This window comes from Lissotriton vulgaris, chromosome 7, assembly GCF_964263255.1.
Source record: "Lissotriton vulgaris chromosome 7, aLisVul1.2, whole genome shotgun sequence".
Classification (NCBI taxonomy): domain Eukaryota; kingdom Metazoa; phylum Chordata; class Amphibia; order Caudata; family Salamandridae; genus Lissotriton; species Lissotriton vulgaris.
The window spans coordinates 609,888,070-609,910,555 of record NC_141695.1 but is presented as its reverse complement, the minus strand read 5'-3'; the positions used below and the strand labels follow the sequence as shown (position 1 = coordinate 609,910,555).

The 22,486-nt window shown below is 50.3% G+C and overlaps 1 protein-coding gene across 4 annotated transcripts in view; it reads left to right on the top strand.

Moving 5' to 3' along the window:
• Positions 1-22,486, top strand: part of LLGL2 (LLGL scribble cell polarity complex component 2) — a 1,008,116-nt gene that overhangs the window by 724,852 nt on the left and 260,778 nt on the right. For all 4 annotated transcript variants that reach the window (XM_086930752.1, XM_086930755.1, XM_086930754.1 and 1 more), the window contains exons 18-19: positions 16,110-16,226; positions 16,610-16,776. In XM_086930752.1, the coding sequence (XP_086786878.1) occupies positions 16,110-16,226; positions 16,610-16,776 (284 nt within the window). The remainder of the gene's footprint in view (positions 1-16,109; positions 16,227-16,609; positions 16,777-22,486) is intronic.

Sequence of the window (22,486 nt, the reverse complement as noted above, 5' to 3'; positions counted from 1 at the left end):
TGGGAAGCTACTGGATACTTACAGGAACAGTTTACTGTTGCCAGGCCCCTTTACAATACAGCCACGTTTTTCAGGACTCCTCATTGGGGATATGCTAAGTGTTGCTTAGTTTAAGGTTTATACTTTATTGGGCCGTTAAGCTTCTTAAAATATTTTTGACACTGTAGCCTCGGGTAGACGGAGGTATAATTATCTGCCACATAAACACCCACAAATTTAAACTGTGTAACACTAAAGTGGTAAGGGCTCTTTCCTTCAATACTTGCCCAGTGCCTCATTATGACAATAACAGCCTGCAGCTAGCCGGCTTTATCCAGTTCCTTTCAGGTAACCAAGCCTTTCTCTTCCTTACTTCTGTAAAGGAATTTATCTCTCTGACCTGCCCACAGCAGTGGTCTTTCTCTCTCATACCTGAGAGCAGCTAAGCTGCTCTGTCTCTCATGGTTCCCTGCAGGCAAATCTATTAGACACATGCCCATGCAATCATGTTTATGACTTTTATTAGCCCACAGCCCGGCCTGCCACTTTTCTTCCATTTAAGATTTTTAAGCCTTAGTCAGGCACCTTCCCTCCCATGTTACTCTTCTTCTTTCCTAGACCTTGGAAACTCCATATTTTATCTACAGTGGTTTTATATAGTTCGAGGCATGTGGGCTGCTGAATTCATATCTGTGCATAGTCCGCCACCTAGTGTTGGGTCCGGATGATTGCACATTGTTGTCCTGGAAGAGTCTTCGAAGTATCACGAGATAGGTGGCTCCTCCCCTGGACTACAGTGCGCATGGGCATCGCCTCCATCCCCAGATTGTTTTTTTCCGCCATAGGGTTCGGATGTGTTTTCGGTTCCCTCCATCGGAACCGATAGTTGTTTGATTTCTACTTGAGACCAAAAGGTCTTTAGGCTGGGCGTCGGTATAGTTGCGTTCGGGTTTTCTTACTGACTCTCAGCTCCGATCTCCTACTGCCCTTCCACGTGATTCGACGCGGACGGGCCTACACTACAACCTTTGCTATGGAGCGGACTCCATTCAAGAAGTGTCCGCTGTGTCACTCAAAATATTCGCACCTCGACGTGCACCCTGTGTGCAACACATGCTTGTCACCGGATCACCGTGAAGACACCTGCATGGCGTGTTCAAAGTTTAGGAGTAAGAAAACTTTGAAGATTCGCCGGGCTAATCGACTCCAAGCACAGTTGTCGGCTTCGGCGCCCCCTCCTGATGATATCTTTCAGGAATCGGTCGAGGAAGAGGACGACGTACAAGGGTCGGACTCTGGCCCCGCGTCCGAGGAAGAGTCCTGCGACGCGGATGAGGAGGCCTACGACGAAGTCTTCGGTGAGGTAGGGGACGACGAACTGATTTGTGCCACGATGGGAGATAGCTCTGAGGAAGAGCATCCCCAACCAGACTCCGGGGTTACCCCCAGTCATACGGCCCAGGTCGAGGGATCGCCTTCGGGCCTTACCCAAGATCTAACTATGAGTCCTACGTCCCCGCCTCCGGGCCCGGTCACGGACATTTCTAACAAGAAACCGAAAGTGAAGCCGACTGGTCTCGCACCCTCGGATGCGAAACCGAAACCAAAAGTGGCGTTGGTGAAGAAGGTTCTGGAGGCGTCAACTTCCACGAAACCCAAAATGGCCGACTTGAAGAGCCACGCCAAAATGGCCGACCACAAGAGCCGCGCCAAAATGGTTGACCCGAAGCCCTCTGGGTCGACGCCGAAGGTGAAGGCACCCGACGCGGCTGCGTCGGCATCGAAAGGGGTCGCGGACCCGAAAACGACTTCGAAGAAGCGTCACGCCGACGGTGCGCCAGGCCATGGGGCGTCGGCGCCGAAGAAGAGGCCTACCGGCGACCGGGCTCTCGGAGACGAAGAGTCGCTCGCGACGGTTCAGCCCTCGGCATCCCTTACAAAGAAGGTGGGAGAATCCTTAAAGCGGATCCAACAGTCCACTGTTGTTCCCAGCCAGGACACTGTAGTGCCTAGGCCCACGCCGAAGCCTGCCAGGGAACAAACGCCCATTCGTTTTACCCTTCCTCCCAAGTCGGCGCCGAAGGCCTTCGCGCCTAAGCAGAGCGGACACTCTCAGGAAGTATTGACGCCGAAGGCTGCCTTGGTGGTGTCGAAGCTTCGGCTACAGCCGCTCGCGGTGGAGGAACGTCGTGCGGTGACCATCGACGCCAACACCGGAAAATTGTCGCTCCTCAAACGAAAGATTACGTCGGAGCCGGCGTTGGAACCTTTTAGGATTCCACTTAAGAACAAAAGGTACTCTGCGGACTCTTCGGCTCTGATGGAACCTCTGTCTCCACAAGCCCTGGAACACTCGCCGGCCCATTCCCCCGTGCCTGATGTGGACGAGGAAGAGGACGAGTACAACTATCCTGCGTACTCGGATCCGGAAGAGGAGCATGTGCCCTGGACTGCAGGAGGCGACACAGACGACCCGCAGTCGGGCCAGGACACTCAACTTTTCGCCGCGAAAACGTCCCCGACAGAGGACTCGGCGGCGTTTAATGCATTAATAGAGAGAGCTGCAGCGAACCATGACGTCGAACTGCACTCAGACCCCGTGGATGCGGACTTCGTAGTCGACACCTTCTCGGTAGCCGAAAAACAAGTCAAGACACTACCGATGCTTAAAGGGGTGCTGAAGCATGCACAGGAGGTATTCAAAGAGCCCACCCGGGCGCGGGTGGTCAATCCTCGCATCGACAGGAAATATAAAGCGGCGCCCACGGATCCCACGTATATTAAGGGACACTTGCCATTGGACTCCCTGGTGGTGTCCAACGCTCGAAAGAGGGCGAATTCGCAGACTACTGGTGATGCTCCTCCCCCAGACAAAGAGTCCAAGATCTTTGAGGCATCAGGCAAACGCATTGCTGCACAGGCAGCGAACATCTGGAGGATCTCTAACACTCAAGCCCTGCTTGCACGATATGATAGGGCCCATTATGACACATTAGAGGCCATCCTGCAACACTTGCCTGACCAATACAAGGAGGCGGGGGAGATGCTCATTCAGGAGGGTAAACTCATTACAAATGCATCCATCAAATGTGCCCTAGATGTGGCAGACACAGCCTCCAGGGCAATCAATACAAGCGTGTTACTTAGACGCCATGCCTGGCTTCGAATTTCTGGGTTCAAACCCGACATACAAACCACTATACTGGGTCAAACAGTGAATCCTGACCATCTGTTCGGCCCTGAGGTGGATGCCTCCCAAGAAAAAATGAAAAAAGATACCGAAACTGCCAAGTCTATGGGGGCTTTACAAAGTCAGCAGTTTCGGGGTGGTTCCTTTCGCCGCTCCAATTCAAGAGGCACCTCGAGAGGCCAGGCATCCCAGTCCACGCAATACTACAAGGGTAACACCCAGTCCTCGTATAACAACAACAAGGGCAGGGGTGGCTACAGAGGCAATAATATCAAAGGCAGGGGACGTGGAAACAATGCCTCCAGGTCCACCACCTCCAACAAGCAGTGACGTCTTGTCACTTCCCCCCGATCACACGACACCTGTCGGGGGGAGACTCCAGCAGTTCCTGCCGGCGTGGAGGTCCATCACCACGGACAGGTGGGTGAGGTCTCTTATCCAGTACGGGTACTGTCTAGAACTTACGTCCATTCCACCGGACATACCGCCAAGAAGCCGTGCTATGTCCGACGAGCACTTGACCTTGTTGCAGCAAGAAGTACTGGTCATGCTGCAAAAAGGGGCGATAGAGCTCGTTCCATTGCAAGAACGGGGAACAGGGGTTTACTCCCTGTATTTTCTGATCCCCAAAAAGGACGGATCACTCAGGCCGATCCTGGACCTCAGGCCCCTGAACTGGTACATCAACTCGGAGCACTTCCATATGCTCACATTGCAGCAGGTGCTTCCCCTGCTTCAACGGGGGGACTTCCTAGCAACGCTGGATCTGAAGGATGCCTATTTCCATATTCCCCTGCATCCTTCCCACAGAAAGTATCTCAGATTCACGATCTTAGACCAGCATTACCAGTTCAGAGTCCTGCCGTTCGGGGTCACCACGGCACCGAGAGTTTTTACCAAATGCCTAGCGACTGTGGCGGCGCATCTCCGTCGCCAGCACGTCCATGTCTTTCCATACCTAGACGACTGGCTTATTCAGGCAAAGACGGAACAGCAGTGCGTAGACCACGTGTCACGCACCATTCACCTCCTGCACGATCTGGGATTCTCTCTGAACTACCCAAAGTCCCATCTCCAGCCCGCCAACGTGCGACAGTATCTGGGCGCGACAATCGACACTCTGGCAGCCACTGCGCAGCCGAGTTCAGTGAGAATCGCCAGTATCCAGGCGCTGATCCAACGATTCAGACCCCAAAACTCGCTTCCAGCGAGGGTGTTCATGCAGTTGATAGGCATGATGGCCTCCTGCATCTCCATTGTCCCGCACGCGAGACTACATATGCGTCCGTTTCAGGAGTGCCTGGCACGTCAGTGGACTCAGGCTCATGGGCAACTGACAGACCTAGTGTTGGTGAGCGGTCGGGCGTACAACTCTCTGCATTGGTGGAATCCACAAAACCTTTGCAAGGGCCGACCATTCCAAGAGCCTGTCCCACAGATCATCCTGACAACGGACGCCTCTCTCCAGGGATGGGGAGCGCATGTACTCCATTACACGGTGCAGGGACTATGGACACTTCAGCAAAGGAAGATGCACATCAATGTGTTGGAACTGATGGCAATCTTCATGGCCTTAAAGGCGTTCAAAGTACATCTGTGCAACAAGGTCGTGTTGATCCGGACGGACAACATGATGGCCATGTACTACATCCAGAAGCAGGGAGGAACACACTCTCCACAGCTGTCTCATCTGGCTCAGAGCATGTGGAAGTGGGCCATTCAGAGGAACATCTTCCTCATGGCAGAACATCTCCCAGGCAAGGACAACCAAATGGCGGATCTGCTCAGCAGACACAGCCATCAGATGCACGAGTGGGAGTTACATCCATCAGTACTCCAACCGTACTTCCAAAGGTGGGGTCATCCAGAGATCGACCTGTTCGCCACAAAGGAGAACGCAAAATGCCAAAGCTTCGCCGCCAGATTCCCACACCCCCAATCACAGGGCAATGCGATGTGGATGAACTGGTCAGGCAGATTTGCGTACGCTTTTCCCCCAGCACCTCTGATACCGCTGGTGGCACGCAAGCTCAGGCAACACTCGATGACTCTCATCCTGGTTGCTCCAACGTGGGCACGCCAGCCATGGTACACCACGTTTCTGGAACTCTCCGTGGTACCGCATCAAAGGCTTCATCTCACCCCCAGCCTTCTGACGCAGAGCCATGGCGACATTCAGCACCCAGATCCGCAACAGCTCAACCTGGCGATCTGGCTCCTGAAGTCCTAGAGTTTGGCTACCTCAATCTTCCTCCCGATTGCATGGACATCATTCGGGAGGCGAGAAAGCCCACTACTAGAGCTTGTTATGCGGCTAAATGGAAGAGGTTTGTCGTCTACTGCGTGGAGCACAGCATTGACCCGCTAGACGCGTCCATTCAAAACATCATATGTTACCTCTTTCACCTGTATCGGTGTAATCTAGCTTACTCTTCCATCCGCATTCACCTGTCGGCTATGGCAGCATACCTCCAAAATAGGCAACACCTGTCACTCTTTAAGGTCCCTGCTATCAAGGCTTTTCTGGAAGGACTCAAAAGAGTCATTCCACCAAGGACTCCACCAGCTCCAGAATGGAACCTCAATGTGGTTCTTACAAGGCTGATGGGTCCTCCCTTTGAGCCACTACACTCTTGCGAGCTGCAGTTTTTGACCTGGAAGGTTGCGTTCTTGGTAGCAATCACATCGCTACGGAGGGTTAGCGAACTGCAGGCGCTCACCATCCAAGAACCTTTCTTCCAGGTACATGCCAACAGGGTGGTGCTCCGCACTAACCCTAAGTTCTTACCCAAAGTGGTCTCGCAGTTTCACATAAACCAAACTATTGAATTGCCGGTGTTCTTCCAAAACCCAGAGACGCTGGCGGAGCGGATGCTCCACACCCTTGATGTGAAGAGGGCCTTGATGTATTATGTGGACAGGACAAAAGATTTCCGCAAAACCAAACAACTTTTTGTTGCTTTTGCCACACAACACAAGGGAAATGCAATCTCCAAAGCAGGAATTGCTAGATGGATAGTAAAGTGCATTCAGATCTGCTACGCTAAAGCTAAGCGCACTCTCACTATCCCACCGAGGGCCCACTCCACTAGGAAGTTGGGGGCCTCTATGGCGTTCTTAGGTAACATTCCCTTAGAAGACATCTGTAGAGCAGCCACATGGTCTACCACTCATACTTTCACTAAACACTACTGTGTAGACGTGCATTCAAAACAACAGGCAGCTGTTGGTCAGGCTGTTCTAAAAACGCTTTTTCAGACTGCTGCAGCTGGCACGGGCGGCCGCCGCTAATGGAGGGACTGCTATGTATTCTATGCACAGATATGAATTCAGCAGCCCACATGCCTCGAACTGCAAATGCTACTTACCAGTATGCATCTGTTCTTGGCATGTAGGGCTGCTGACATTCATATCGCCCACCCTCCTCCCCGGCGCCTGTAGCAGCTGCAGTATGTATTCATATACACACATATGCTCATAGCATGGTCATCACTCACTTCTTCACTCCATCTCTGCCTATGGCTAAAAACAATCTGGGGATGGAGGCGATGCCCATGCGCACTGTAGTCCAGGGGAGGAGCCACCTATCTCGTGATACTTCGAAGACTCTTCCAGGACAACAATGTGCAATCATCCGGACCCAACACTAGGTGGCGGACTATGCACAGATATGAATGTCAGCAGCCCTACATGCCAAGAACAGATGCATACTGGTAAGTAGCATTTGCAGTCACCTATTGCTTGTTTCATGCTGCAGCTCTCAGGTGAAATGCTCCTTTTCAAGGTGTTTCCATTTTTAGACCGATTTGTACATAGCTACTGGACTTTCTAGCTCAATTCATCTGTGTTCCCATCTTATTGCCAAGATTTTTCTTGGCCCCTAGCAATAAAGGTATTCTACTGTGCAGAGCATAGAAGCCGGACATGTCTCTCTCCCACAGCTTGCCTGAAGAAAAAAACCTAATGGCACAGCAAACCATCTTGCAAGAGACTGACCGGCTGTAAATATGTTTCCCTCACCTTTTCCCCCAATCAGCGCACACACACACAAGATGTATTACTAGAGGCTTTTATTATAAGTCATTATAGTACAGAATATATGTAAAGCAATAGTGGCAAATATTTTTGGGGGATGAGGAGCATGAGAAAGTTTCGTCCTGATACTGACATGATGGGAATAATTGCACAGTGCTGTGATATACTCCCTTACAGGTCAAACATAACATTCTGCATTTGATTGAAAAAAAACACATAATCATAAAAAAGTTTGATAATAAAAAAGCATATTTATAACATATCAGAACATATATATATTTAATATGCAAGGTGCCGTATAGAAGAGGTCGTGGGGCCAAAGGTCTTGACTCATAGGCTGTAGTTGACACATTGATATTTACACACATACACACAATGCCTCTTTACTTCCTATATTACTCTCCTACTACCCTCAGCTTCATTAATATCTCTCCGTATATATATTTTTTTCTTTAGACATTCAGCTTTCTTGTTTTTCAGACTCTATGCATTCCCATATAACCTCCTAACATCAACACAATTTGCTGGCTGTGATGTTGCCATGCGGAATAAGTAGTTGTGCCTTTCTCTATATGACAGCAACATCGCTCAGTAAGATAAATGACAATCACTGTGGGTGGCAGCTAGTGAGTTCCATTAAATTTGGCGATATTAACAAACATTATTCATAGCACTCCGGAACAGCAGAAGTGTGATCTGAAGCTCGGTATAAAAAAGCAAGTTAATATTATGAGCAGGAGAGGAGGATCTACGCTAGCAAACAAGATGGCTGCTTAGGCTCCCGGCTCCGCCGACCTCCGTATCCTGCCAGATGATCCTGTCGATAATCCTGTTTTTACGCCCGACCTTCGTGTAGATGAAGCGATCAGCGCTCCGATGGTGCAATCCCGAAAACTTAATCGGCTTGATTGACGGAGTTGTGTCGAGTTGAAGTTTGCGGCCTATTCCAGCAGGAGAGCCGGGACCTCGAGTTTTGACCCAGCCGGGTTGCAGTTGAACAACATCGGTGGTGAGAATCAAGCAGGGTCCGGTCTACCGCAGTGGAGGTCTTTTTTGCCCGATTTTGATGGCGGTCATTCTGATTGACTATTATCGAGGGAGGAGTGACGTGGCACAACAGTGGCTGTGGGTGGAGGTCCCTGTCCCGCTGACCCGGTTTGCCACCGCCGGGGTTCGGTGGGTCGGGGTCTTCGCTCGCGGCAGCGGAGTGCAGATTGCTGCCGCAGAAACCGATCAGTCACCCTCCAATGCCGTCCGTTCTGCTCCTGTCTGTTCCCCCGGAGAAACCGGGCTCTCTGGAGGAGGTGCATATGATCGGTACTGAGCGAGGAGAAATGGGCCGGACGGAGTGTGAGTCGTCGCTGAAGACAGTATTGTCAGCCATCGGGGCATTTCAGTCACATATGGATGCCCTGATTCACAAAATGATTACAGGCCTATCTGAGGAGTGTGTGGAACCGGACCCTGCTCCGCACCGGGTACTGCTGCCGGCTACGATTCTTAAGACGACCATTTTGATTCTGGACAAGGACCCCGTGCAACAAGAGGCGCTGAATCCCTCGGACGGTACTCTGGAGAATCCTGAACCCGGTGTTTCGAACGTATTACTACGCCTACAATCATTGTTGACTTTGGGAGAATCGATTGGCGTTCCCTTCCCGGCGACTCATGTTGGTTATTGTTCTTGGACTTATGTTTCATCCTTTCCCTCTTTGGTGACTGTACGATCAGGGAGAAAACAACATTTGGACTATCCGTCCATGAGTGAGCGTTTCTGTGCTGATGGAGTTCTTGAGAAATTACTGACTTTGATTTGTTTTGGACTGAATTTTTTCGTACTCTTTTTGCACTTTGATTCTCCTGTAGAAGTAGTGGTCCTACCGGGAGGGGTTCACATGATGGTTCGGAAGGGCCAAGGCTGAGATCGATTGACCGGGGTTGGTACTATGGCCTTAATAAATGTGGGATTCGTAACTGTTGTTCTAACGGGAGGCTGGGCGGTGTATCATGGCTCCCCCTAATTTTCTTTTTCTGTGATCTCTGATAAAATTGTGTTCGAGGCATGAGGGCTGCTGAATTCATATCTGTGCATAGATCGCCGCCTAGTGTTGGGTCCGGATGATTGCACATTGTTGTCCTGGAAGAGTCTTCGAAGTATCACGAGATAGGTGGCTCCTCCCCTGGACTACAGTGCGCATGGGCATCCTCTCCATCCCCAGATTGTTTTTTTCCGCCATTGGGTTCGGATGTCTAATCTTAACTCCAGTTAAATAACTTATACTCTTTCGATTTCTAAGGCCAAAAGGCCTTCTTAGCGTCGGTATTGTATCGTTCGGTGCCTGGCCCTTTCGGTTCTTCGATCGGCGTCGAAAGAAGATTCTTCGACTACACAGGCCCCGACTACATCGACGATGGAAAGGACGCCGTTTAAGCGGTGCCCCGTTTGTAATTCGAAATATTCGAACTTAGATGTACACCCTGTGTGCAATACCTGTTTGTCCCCCGACCACGACGAGTCCAAATGTTTCGCCTGCTCCAGGTTCCGCTCGAAGAAAACTATCAAACTTCGACGCGCGGCGAGGCAGTCGGCCCAGCGGTCAACCCCAGCACCTGAAAACATCTTCGATGCCGGGGACGATGAACTCTTCCAAGACGATGAAGAGGTTGAAGACGACGCTCCCGAGGAGATGTCGGAACCGGCGTCGGAACACGACTCCAACTTCGAGGTGGACGACCCAGATGAGGACTTCGCCCACGACACGAACGTCGTCGAGGTAGGGGACGACTATCAGGCCCTCGCGGCCGTTGATGACGACTCCGGTGGAGAACCGAGTCCGCCCACGGGGCCTACCATTGCCAATCAGCCCACTCCGGCTCCGGTCGAGGCATCGCCAAAAGGCCTTAGCCAAGATCCATCCTCGAGGTCTACAGCCCCGCGTCATGGCCAGGCTACGACCCTTTCGAAGGAGCCATCGGTCGATTCTGCAAAATCGAAACCGAAACAGACTGAGCCAAAATCGAAACCGAAACTGCTCAAGATGGTGGTCGGTTCGACGTCGAAGACCTCCTCGAAGGCTGTCGACGCCCTTTCGGCGCCGAAGATTCCTGTCGGCGCCAAAGCTGGGCCTTCGAAGCAGGGCACAGTCATCAAGAGCGTCGCCTCGACGGCCTCGGCGCCCGCGACATCGGCAAAAGATGGCGGGAAGGGCAAGGAACCTACGCTGAAAAAGGACTTGCAGCCGCCCCTCTCGGGTCTCAAGGCTGGGCTGGCTAAAAGGGTCGAAGCCACTGCCAAGGACGCCCCGACTTTGTCGTCGACGCCCAAGGATGGAGGCGCACCGCGCCGGGAGCTCGATTCGACGCGGTCCAGTGAGAGGCCTATTCAGGCGTCGAAGAAAACCGGAACAGGCACTTCGGGATCGAAGCACGCGGCCTCGACACCGCTTAAGTTTGGCCTTCCGCCCACAGCCCGTCCGAAGCAACTGCAAGTGTCCACTGAGACCGTGTCCTCCCAGGCACGGCTCGTCTATCAGGAACCTTCTTATGACGACCAGGCAAAAATGTATATTGACTCGGAGTCAGGCAAGCTTACCGTCCTCAAACGGAAGCTTGCGCCTGACCGTCCCTTGGAGGGTTACAAAATTCCCCTCAAACAAAAGAGGGTCTCTACCACCTCTCCGGTCCTTGTGGAACAGGACTACTCACATGTTCACTCTCCTACACAGAGTGAGGAGGACATAAATGCAGACTTTAGTCAAATGGGTTTCTCCTATAATACTGACCCGGATCAAGAGGTCTCCAATCAATGGTCTGGAGCAGGAGATCAAGGCGATGACCCTGATGACCCACACTCCGCTTCAGACTCTCAGTCCTACGTCGTGAAACCTTCACCAACTGAGGACACTACTGCGTTCAATGCCTTGCTAGAGCGTGCTGCCCTCAACCATGACGTCGAGATGCATGCTGAGCCAGTGGAAGAGGACTTCTTGTTTGATACCTTCTCCATTTCTGAACGTACCACCAAGACTTTGCCTATGCTTAAAGGAGTCCTCAAGCATGCCCCTGCCATTTTCAAGGAGCCTACTAAAGCCAGGGTTATCAATCCCCGGATCGACAAAAAATATAGGCCTGCTCCAGTGGACCCAACCTACATCAAAGGCCAGCTCCCATTGGACTCCCTTGTGGTGGCTAATGCGCGCAAACGTGCTAATTCTCAATCCACTGGTGACGCTCCCCCTCCGGACAAAGAGTCAAAGATCTTTGAGGCATCTGGGAAGCGGGTGGCGGCGCAGGCCGCTAACATTTGAAGAATAGCCAATACACAGGCCCTGTTGGCTAGGTACGACAGGGCGCACTACGACACCCTAGAACAATTGATGCAGCACATGCCTGACATGTACAGAGAGGCAGCTGAGATGGTTATTCAAGAGGGTAAACAAGTCTCCAATGCGTCCATCAAATGCGCACTGGATGTAGCAGACACTGCAGCGAGGGCAGTCAATACTAGCGTGATGCTTCGCCGCCATGCATGGCTGCGCATCTCAGGGTTTAAAGCCGAGGTCCAAACAACTCTCCTCAATCAGCCGGTTAATCCGGACTTCCTGTTTGGCCCCGAAGTTGACACTACACTTGAGAAGATGAAGAAAGACACTGAGACCGCGAAATCCATGGGGGCTCTCCAGTCACAGCAGTTTCAGGGCAATTCCTTTTGTCGCTCCGGTAACAGGGGAGCAACAAGAGGACAGGCTCAACAGCATTCGCAGTACGCCAAGGGCAACACGCAATCTACATACAATAAGAACACCAGAGGTGGTTACTGTGGGAACAATGCCAAAGGGAGAGGCCGCGGCAATAACAACGCCAGGTCCTCCACTCCCAACAAACAGTGACTTCATGTCACTGCCCCCCGACCATCTAACACCCGTCGGGGGGAGACTCCAACAATTTCTGCCACTCTGGAACAACATCACAACAGACAGGTGGGTGAGACAACTTATCCGTTACGGCTATTGTCTAGAGCTAACCTCCACCCCCCCCAACATACCACCAAGGAGCCGTCCTATGTCCGCAGAGCACTCACTCTTATTGCAGCAAGAAGTACTCTCCATGCTGCAAAAAGGAGCCATAGAACTCGTGCCTGCCGACAAAAGGGTTGCAGGGGTTTACTCCCTGTACTTCTTGATTCCAAAAAAGGACGGGTCCCTCAGGCCCATTCTAGACCTCAGACCCCTCAACCAGTACATCCTTTCAGAGCACTTTCACATGCTAACTTTACAACAAGTCCTGCCACTGCTCCGTCAGGGCGACTTCCTGGCCACCCTGGACCTCAAGGATGCGTATTTCCACATTCCCATTCACCCAAGTCACAAAAAGTATCTCCGGTTCACCATCAACGGTCAGCATTACCAATTCAAAGTTCTGCAGTTCGGGGTCACTACTGCTCCCAGAGTTTTCACCAAGTGCTTAGCGACTGTGGCAGCACACCTTCGCAGAGAAGGTGTTCACGTGTACCCCTACCTGGACGACTGGCTCGTGCAGGCCAAATCTGCCGAGCAGTGCGGCCAAGACATGTCACGAACTATTCATCTCCTTCACAGTCTGGGCTTCTCTCTCAACTATGCAAAGTCTCACCTGCAGCCATCACATGTCCAGCAGTACCTAGGGGCGACGATAAACACCCAGTCAGCCACGGCGCAGCCCAACACTGCCAGGGTCAACAGCATGCAAGCGCTCATCCGGAGGTTCCAGCCTCAGCGGTCCCTCCCGGCGCAAGTTTTCATGCAACTGATCGGCATGATGGCATCCTGCATATTCATTGTCCCGCACGCAAGGCTGCACATGCGACCCCTTCAAGAATGCTTAGCCCGTCAGTGGAGTCAGGCTCATGGTCGTCTACAGGACCTAGTGTTGGTGACCGGTCGTGCTTACAACTCTCTGCATTGGTGGAACCCACAAAACCTTTGCAGGGGCCGACCGTTCCAAGAGCCTGTCCCACAAATAGTACTGACGACGGACGCATCTCTCCAGGGTTGGGGAGCGCATGTCCTCCACCACACAGTGCAGGGACTATGGACTGCACAACAGCAACGGATGCATATCAATGTGTTGGAACTCATGGCAATCTTCATGGCACTGAAGGCGTTCAAGCTGCACCTGTGCAGCAAGGTCGTGTTAGTCCGGACAGACAACATGACCGCCATGTATTACATCCAGAAGCAGGGAGGCACGCACTCCCTGCAGCTGTCTCGCCTAGCCCAGAGCATATGGAAGTGGGCCATTCAGCGGAACATCTTCCTCTTGGCGGAGCATCTCCCGGGTGTCGACAACCAGATGGCGGACCTGCTCAGCAGGCACAGTCATCAAATGCACGAGTGGGAGATCCACCCGTCTGTTCTCCGCCCGTACTTCCAACAGTGGGGTCATCCGGACATCGGCCTCTTCGCCACAAGCGAGAACGCAAAATGCCCAAACTTCGCCGCCAGGTTCTCACACCCGCAGTCTCAGGGCAATGCGATATGGATGAACTGGTCAGGCAGATTTGCGTACGCTTTTCCGCCAGCCCCCCTCATACCTCTGGTGGCGCGCAAACTGCGACAACACTCAATGACACTCATCCTGTTTGCTCCAACATGCGCACGGCAGGCTTGGTACACCACGTTCCTGGAACTTTCAGTGGTGCCTCACCAGCGGCTGCGCCTCACTCCCAACCTCCTCACGCAGAGCCATGGCGACATTCAGCACCCAGATCCCAATCAGTTGAACCTTGCGATTTGGCTCCTGAGGTCATAGAGTTTGGGTACCTTAATTTGCCTCCAGAATGCATGCACATCATCAAGGAGGCAAGACGACCGACTACCAGGGCCTGCTATGCAGCCAAATGGAAGCGGTTCGTTATTTACTGCTCCAACAACAACATTGATCCGTTGGACGAGTCTACACAAAACATCATCTGTTACTTATTGCATCTGTACCACTGCAACCTGGCGTACAGTTCCATCAGGATCCATCTGGCGGGCATAGCCGCTTACCTACAGAACAGGCAGCACCTTTCAGTTTTCAGGGTTCCAGCCATTAAAGCCTTCCTAGAAGGACTTAAAAGGGTGATCCCTCCTAGACACCCCCCTTCACCTGTCTGGAACTTAAATGTCGTTCTCACTCGACTCATGGGGCCGCCCTTTGAGCCGCTCCATTCCTGTGAAATACAGTTCCTCACCTGGAAGGTGGCCTTCCTAGTAGCTATTACATCGCTGCGAAGGGTCAGTGAACTGCAAGCTCTCACGATTCAGGAACCTTACCTGCAAATTCATGCAAATAGAGTGGTGCTTCGCACCAACCCTAAATTCCTGCCAAAGGTGGTTTCGCAGTTCCACCTTAACCAAAATATAGAACTGCCAGTTTTCTTCCCTAATCCAGATTCGGTGGCAGACAGAGTACTGCACACCTTAGATGTCAGAAGAGCTCTCCTGTATTACATTGACAGGACAAAAGACTTTCGGAAGACTAAACAACTCTTCATTGCATTCTCTCCACAACATAAAGGCAACCCTATCTCAAAGTCAGGTATAGCCAGGTGGATTGTTAAATGTATCCAGATCTGTTATCAAAAAGCTAAGCGCACATTAACAGTTCCCCCAAGAGCGCATTCCACACGCAAGTTAGGGGCTTCCATGGCGTTCCTGGGTAATATTCCTCTAGAGGACATATGTAGAGCAGCCACATGGACCACCATACATACATTTACCACACACTACTGCGTAGATGTACACTCCAAACAGCAAGCTGCTGTAGGTCAGGCTGTTCTCAGAACTCTCTTTCAGACTGCTGCAGCTGGCACGGGCACCCGCCAGTAAGGAGGGGACTGCTATTTATTCTATGCACAGATATGAATTCAGCAGCCCTCATGCCTCGAACGGAATATGCTACTTACCAGTATGCATCTGTTCTTGGCATGAAGGGCTGCTGACATTCATATCGCCCACCCTCCTCCCCGGTGCCTGTCGCAGCTGCAGCTCTCAGAAGCATTTTCAGGCATGGTCATCATTTTCAATATTACACTCCATCTCTGCCACAATGGCGAAAAACAATCTGGGGATGGAGAGGATGCCCATGCGCACTGTAGTCCAGGGGAGGAGCCACCTATCTCGTGATACTTCGAAGACTCTTCCAGGACAACAATGTGCAATGATCCGGACCCAACACTAGGCGGCGATCTATGCACAGATATGAATGTCAGCAGCCCTTCATGCCAAGAACAGATGCATACTGGTAAGTAGCATATTCCATATTCGTCATAGGGGGTGCCTGTTTCTGGCGGGTAGGGGGAGGGAAGGAGACCGGGAGCCCATACGGAAATGCCCTCCCCCGTGTTTTTCCTTTCTATCTTTAGAACTTAGTTAGTTTGGCCGACAGGCACACTGCTAGTTGGGGTTAGGCGATAGCCATATGCAGGGGTGCAGGGTGGTGGGATGGGTTTGTTTTATTTTTGTTCTCGTTCTAATGGTTTTCTTTTCTTCAATCTTCTCTCTAGTCCTTCCCTTATTAGTAATATTGGCGAAATATCCTGATTTTGTTTAAATTCCTGTGTCTGGTTGCCATGCTTTTTCTACTATTCTGATTTTATGGGTGGGCAGGCTCTGAGGGCCTGCGCTTAAATTGTTTAATGGATTGTAATGCTACCAATCCTGCTTCGTACCTACTAGCGCAGGCGTCTCAGCGATTCTTCTGTCGCTTCACGTCTATCCTGTCATTGTACCTGTCCGCCCTATTATTATGTATGTATGTATGGCACCGGATATTTCTATTCCCTTTTTCTTGTTTTAAATAATAAAAAGATTTAAAATAAATAAATAAATAAATAAAATATTATATGAGAAGAAGTTATATACTTTGTGTTTCCCCACTCCAGGCTCTCGGCACTGTCCCTCGTTGTGGGCAGGCACTAACGGTGGCACAGTGTATGCCTTTTCCTTACGGGTCCCACCGGCAGAGCGGAGGGCAGACGAGATAGTGACTGCAAATCAAGGTGAAGACTGGATCACATTCAGTATCTTTGTGTTTTTACAGAGCTCTATTGGATTTTGCATGGATAATACTTTGAACCTGTCAGGACATTGTTCCCTCCTCTCGTTAGGCTTTATATGGCTTATATATAGACCACCCATTTGAGTCCTTGTTCCATAATACTGTTGAATTTTACCTAGCAAAGTACTGCCATCATTGTAGCTCCTTGGGATACTTAAGTCAGTTGAATGTGTATGTGTGGTATTGAGATTCCCTGGGCCATTTTATTCTAACCATGTTCCCTAACTCGTACTTAAATTCTCTTGAGACTCTTGACCCATAATCTTCAGAGCATTTACAGGTTGTTTGAACTCTGCAGTCTAACAATACTTCTTTCTGCCCTAGCCAAGGAGATCCAGCTCATGCATCGTGCGCCTGTGGTTGGGATTCTCGTCTTAGATGGACACAGCGTGCCTCTTCCAGAGCCCCTGGAAGTGGCACATGATCTGTCCAAGAGCCCTGATATGCAGGGCAGCCACCAGGTGTTAGTCATTTCCGAAGAGCAGCTGAAGGTAAGGTGACTCGCTGAAAGTAGCTGTAGGTGCGATGTTATTGAAGGTGAACAAGTAGTGCATAACTAATATAGTAGTTGTGGATAGTGGGAAAGACTGCTTAGCCCAAAAGGGAGTTAACTACACAGCTCAGGTCTTTATGGAGAGATATGAAATAAATCACTTGCTGCAACTGTGATTGATGACCAAAATACTTATTGTTGGAAAACGAGGCAGCATCTGAGAGGCCTGCACAAATAACATGACACATTTGTCCTTCACTGGGAACCAAACACCCTAGGGCAGCGCCTGACTCTCAGAGGGTAGCGTTGCAGAGCAGTCTGAGGCTTACTGAAGGGAGGTGGTGTGGGCTAGTAATCGCCATTTGCAGGTGCGCAAAAATAACACTCAATAATTGATTGTCCAGTCTGTACTTTGCTTTATAAAAGTAAGAGTATATTTATTAAACACACACACACCACTCAATACTATACACAAATGTACAAATATGCATAAGCTGTTGGAATTACTTTGTGACATTGCATACCATCTCCACCCCTCCCGCAGTGGGGGGGGTGGGGGGGGGGGGTTTAGTACCACCACTCCCATGCATGCACATCATCTTGCCCCCAATGCAATTAGTTGAACCTATCCTGGAGCGAGGGCCCTGCGCACTGGCACCATCCCAGTGGCGTTCCCCCTCCCATTACCTCAACAAGCATTAAACAGTGATACACCTGCCTTTGTGACACATGACCCTGACCAACCATCTCCTACTGACCCTAAAGTATACCCCTCTACATCTTAAGGGCTAACAGTCTGGGGTCTTCACCTAAGCGCAGCAGCAAGACTACATGTTTACGCACAATTTAGAATGACAGTACTCGGCACATTTGGATATCATTAAAAATGCATTGCAATTGCAGCCCCTAAAGGCATCACACACAGATGATCACAGGATTAAGTTGTAAATACCCTCAGACACCCTAGCAGGAGTGTCTAGCCACTTAAATCCACTTTGCCTGTGACATCACCTTACACCAGTACTTCACATTGAACATCAGTCCCTCTAAAAGAAATAACCATTAATAAATGCATTTCAGTGCAATTACGCCATTTCAACTCCAGGGGATGCCTTTCTCGAGACATCTCCAACTCAGCCCTTCAATCTTTGATGCACTTCTCAATGAACCCCCAGCTGTAGAACAAAAGTTCCAGCCTAGGAGGCGATGCAATCTTCGCTGGGAGTTGAGGGGTTATTCTTTTTAAATCCTCAAAAAACTTAGGGTGGGACTTAGGTTTGTGCTGGGGCGAGACTGCGCTGCTCCAGCAGATCCCCCCTGCACCTTTTCACACTCAAGGGTGACCCCTCTCCTCTGGGGGCCACCAAAACGCCCAAAACAATCCATTCCTCATGCCTTGCAAGGCATCATGGGGCCCTTCAAGCTCCTGCCGCTTTCTGGGGCCTCGGTGGGGGGCCCGGTCCCACCCGGACCCCTGGGTAAGGGTATGCGACATGGGGAGCCCACACCCGGCCGCTCCGCGCTTTGGTCGCGGGCCCAGTCCCTCCCGGGCCCATGGCTCCTCCTTCCTTGTCCGGTGCCCCGGTCCCACCCGGGACCCCCGCAGGCTCTCCACGTTGGAGGGCAGTCCCCGGGACCTGAACCACCCCGGGGGCCTTTTCTAGACCAGCGGCGGAGCCTCACGCGCTTCGCCATCAGGGGGCCACAAGTCAAAGGTCGCTCACCTTCTGGGGGCCATATCTCAGCCCCTGGAGGTCTGATCTGCCCCATTTTCGTGTCTTCTTGCTCCTGGCTGTGCCCCCCAGCCACTGGGAGCATTCTCCTTCACCCTGCGGGTCTCCAAGAGGGTGCATTCTGCAAGGAGCGGTCTGCACTGGCTCCCTGCACCAGCCTTTTGCCTGGCTCTCCTCCTGCGCCTCTCTTCTCCCTGTGCAGAGGCCTCTGCTTCTGCGCACCGGTCCTGGGCTCTTCTTCTGGTGCTGTTAGGGCCTGGGGGGCAGTCAGGGGTGTCCTCCTTCCAACTACCTATTGCACCAGGCTCCAGCACCTTTCGCCTACGCAGACCACACCCCAGAGAGAGCTTCTCTTCCTGTGCAAGTACTTTTTAAAAGTTGAGTAGGGGGCTGGTAGAAAGTCTCTGTGGGTCCTATCAAACAGCGACACATCAATTCCCTGCCCCTGCTTCCTCCTTCTTGTCCAGCCTATGGGTTTGTTCAAAATGGAGTCGTCAAGTGTCTCTGGCCACATGGCCTCTGAAACCCAACTTTTTCCTTCTTGGTGCAGCCTGGTGCCTGGCACCCAGTGACAGCTGCTAATGGATGAGCCTGTAGCCCCACCCATCTTCTTCTTTGTGGAGAGGAGGCCCTAGCTTGTGGAAGAAAGGTTATCAATCCATCCAGCTGAGGTCAACCGTCAGCCTGGGTCTGGTCATGGCTGGCTCAGAGAAATATGACAGTTCTGTATGACCAAAAAGCAGTACATATGACTTTGGACTCTGCAGAATACTTATTTTCACCTACTCTACAATGGACTTTAGTGCGTGTCTGGAATCTGTAGGCCTTGTGGAAGTCATTTTAGCCATGTGCCCCACATCCCCATAGGGAAATAATGAAGTGAAAACACAGTAAAACACACTGACTTTCCCTGGCATGTTCCTTTCCGGGGTATAAAGCCTATTCCATGTCACAACCCAATTCTGCATAAGTCCTGCCACACCATTCACTCTGTAGCTGCTCCTGGACTGCGCACGCTAAGAATCTCCCCTGCGCAGCGCCTACAAGTGTGCACACGCATGTACACCCGTGTCTGCATGTAACCAGCACGGTGTCCTATACTCCAGCTGATGCGCAGCGGCTTAGTCAAGCCAGGCGGACACCAGTAAAATCTCCATGCAGTCTCCTTCATTATTAGTTCACTGTGGATGAGTCCCAGATTATGAGGCTCCCCCACAGTAAAAGCTCAACAATTAGATGCTCAAAAAGCGGAAAAATCCAGGCGGCCCCTAGTGTCAGAACCACCTTCTAACACTTATCTAGTGATTCATAGTTAGTTCTGCATCCTTTATGCCCCTAGGTGTTGAACCTCCTGTTCATAAAGATTTGGTTGATTTGGGTGACTTAGATGAATTGCCCAACTGGTTGGGGTATGTGCCTATTCTTATATGGTCTTTCAATCTTGACTTTCCCACCAAAACATTTCTGTCTTAACTTCATTCAGTTGGAGCCAACTGAAGTCCATCTAAATGCTACTTTGCTCAAGACATCCATGCAGTTTGTAATATTGATTGATCTTCCCATTGAAGCCAATCAGTAGCATGGTACAGGAAGCATAACATTTGTACCGTATGCCCCATTGCTGTATCAGTCATCTATAGTAGTAGTCATCACCCAATTTGACTGTGAACGCTGCTCTGATAGAATGAGTGAAACAAAGAAACTTGGAGGTTCGTTACCCAATCCATTTCAGTTTGGTAAGTGATTAGAACACGATCTTCTACTATGTCAAATGCTGCAGAAATTGTCAAAAGCGCCAGGAGAACTAGATCATCACTGCCAGTAATTAACAGGAAAGAGTTAACAATGTCTAACACAGTGACCTGCCTTTTCAAGGGCCTGGAAACCTGATTGTCATGGGCCTAGGTAACCATGCTTTTCCAGGTGGCTCCAAAGTTGGCATGACACTACCTTTTGATAAACTTAACCAATTTGGGAAGGTCTGCTAAGGGTCTGATATTCAAGTTTTCCTTAGGGTCTACCAAAGTTTCTGTGAAGGTGTAGTAAAAAAATTGCATTTTTATTGCCGCATGGAATCTTTCCTGTCTTTTGAAAGGAGGTAACTAAGCCTCTGGAGGCAGGATCAAATACAATGGGGTATCTCCTTGGAACTCAAACAGGTATTGCATCATCGTATCCATATCTTTGGGAGTGACTCATTTTTTTTTTTTTTTTATAGACCTTCCTCAAGATCTCCTTCCTCCTCTTTCCTCACCCAACACTCCACCCAAGAGAGCTGCAGATATGCCCACACATGAGATATAGTGCACCCTGCCGTAGGGTGCTGACTTACCTATACCTTAGGCAGTGCTTCTTGACATGGCACACAGACAGTGTGCCATGTCGACTTTGTTGTTTTTCTCTGCACCAAGGCATGCAGGCTTCAATGTCATTTTCACAGCCTTGGTGAGGGGTCCCCAGGGGACCTTTCTCAGTCCTAATGCCCTACGTACCAGGAGTACCATTTTCAAGGGACTTAAAGGGGGGGGTCTGAAGTTGTGCCAATCGTGGTACAGTTTTAAGGAAAGAGCTCTGGCACCGGGAACATGGTTTGCAGGGACCCTGGGAACTTTCAGTCAAAACCGCATCATTTTTCAGGCAAAGAGATTGGGGGTTAGCCATGTAAAGAGGCACTTTCTCAAACAGAGGAACTGCACAGGAAAGGTTTTCACCCTTTCTCCCCAAACAAATAAAAACAGGAAGCCCAGGACCCACTGTAAATTTCCCCAATCTCAACCATTTCCATGCCCTGTATAGTTTAAAAATGATAACCTTGTTTCGATTATTGGCTGTGTTCAAATCTGGTTAATGGAATAGCATACTGAACCTAACAGTAAATTCCTACATTTGCCTAACCAAGATCCGAAACAGCATTTACAATGCAGTCAGAACCACACATGCCATTACTATGCAAGCTTTACAACCCATGCATTTTCACCATGCATGCCTATACCACAAAAATGTAAGTATTTCGCAAGTAAGTGTATTATTTTTGTGTGTGTGTGTAAATATATAACCTGAAATGGTTCACATCCTTCCTACAACACTGCTCACAACAAGTAAAAATAAACAATTCTACTTATGACATATTTCCAATGACCCGAGTTGGTTCCACAAGGTTCAGTTTTTTCCCACTCACTGTTCAACGTCTACATGGAGCCTATCATGGAGCCTATCACCGTCATAATAAAAAAAGCTAACATCCCTTCCAAAACATCCTCCGTAGATGACATACTGACATACATAGACTAAATGACACTCTTAGAGAAGTCCAGCACTGTCTCTCACACAACCACCTAAAACTCAATCAAGATAGGACGGAAATCCTCCTCATATCCAACAATGAACGCACTCCTTCCTTTTGTTCCCCTTCTATGCTCCCCTTCAGACCGTAACCTGATTTGACACAAGACAATGCTGTTCACTGAACTAATGTTTGTCCGTTTTCGTCATGATAATTGTTGTAAAGCACTCTGGTACAATTGTGTCTGACAAGCACTATATAAAACTCTTAAAGTACTAAAATATATATGTAGGTATGATAGGGCAAGGGTGGTTATAGGGTTCAGGGTGGAAGACTCTTTGGGACCATAAAGCAAGAAGAATGCCAATGTCTTGACAAAGCATCGATGATGCACCAGACATTTTCGGTTCGGAGGAACCAGAAATGGAGGCACATCCGTTAACTGTAGATGAGGGTACTTTCTCTCAAGAACAAAGCTCCGACTCTGAGACCTTACACCTGGGCAACAAATGAGGAGTAATCTGCCCTAAAAATTACACCCAAGGTACAAAAGTTCGCTGTTTGGCCTCCACTGCCTTCGGGCCATGGTTGGCACTGAACGACTGATCACAGAAAGTTTGGCCTTGGCTCAGCTCCAAAAAGACAGTCGGAGATTATCAATCTGAAACAGACCATCTCAGAATCGAAAAAAT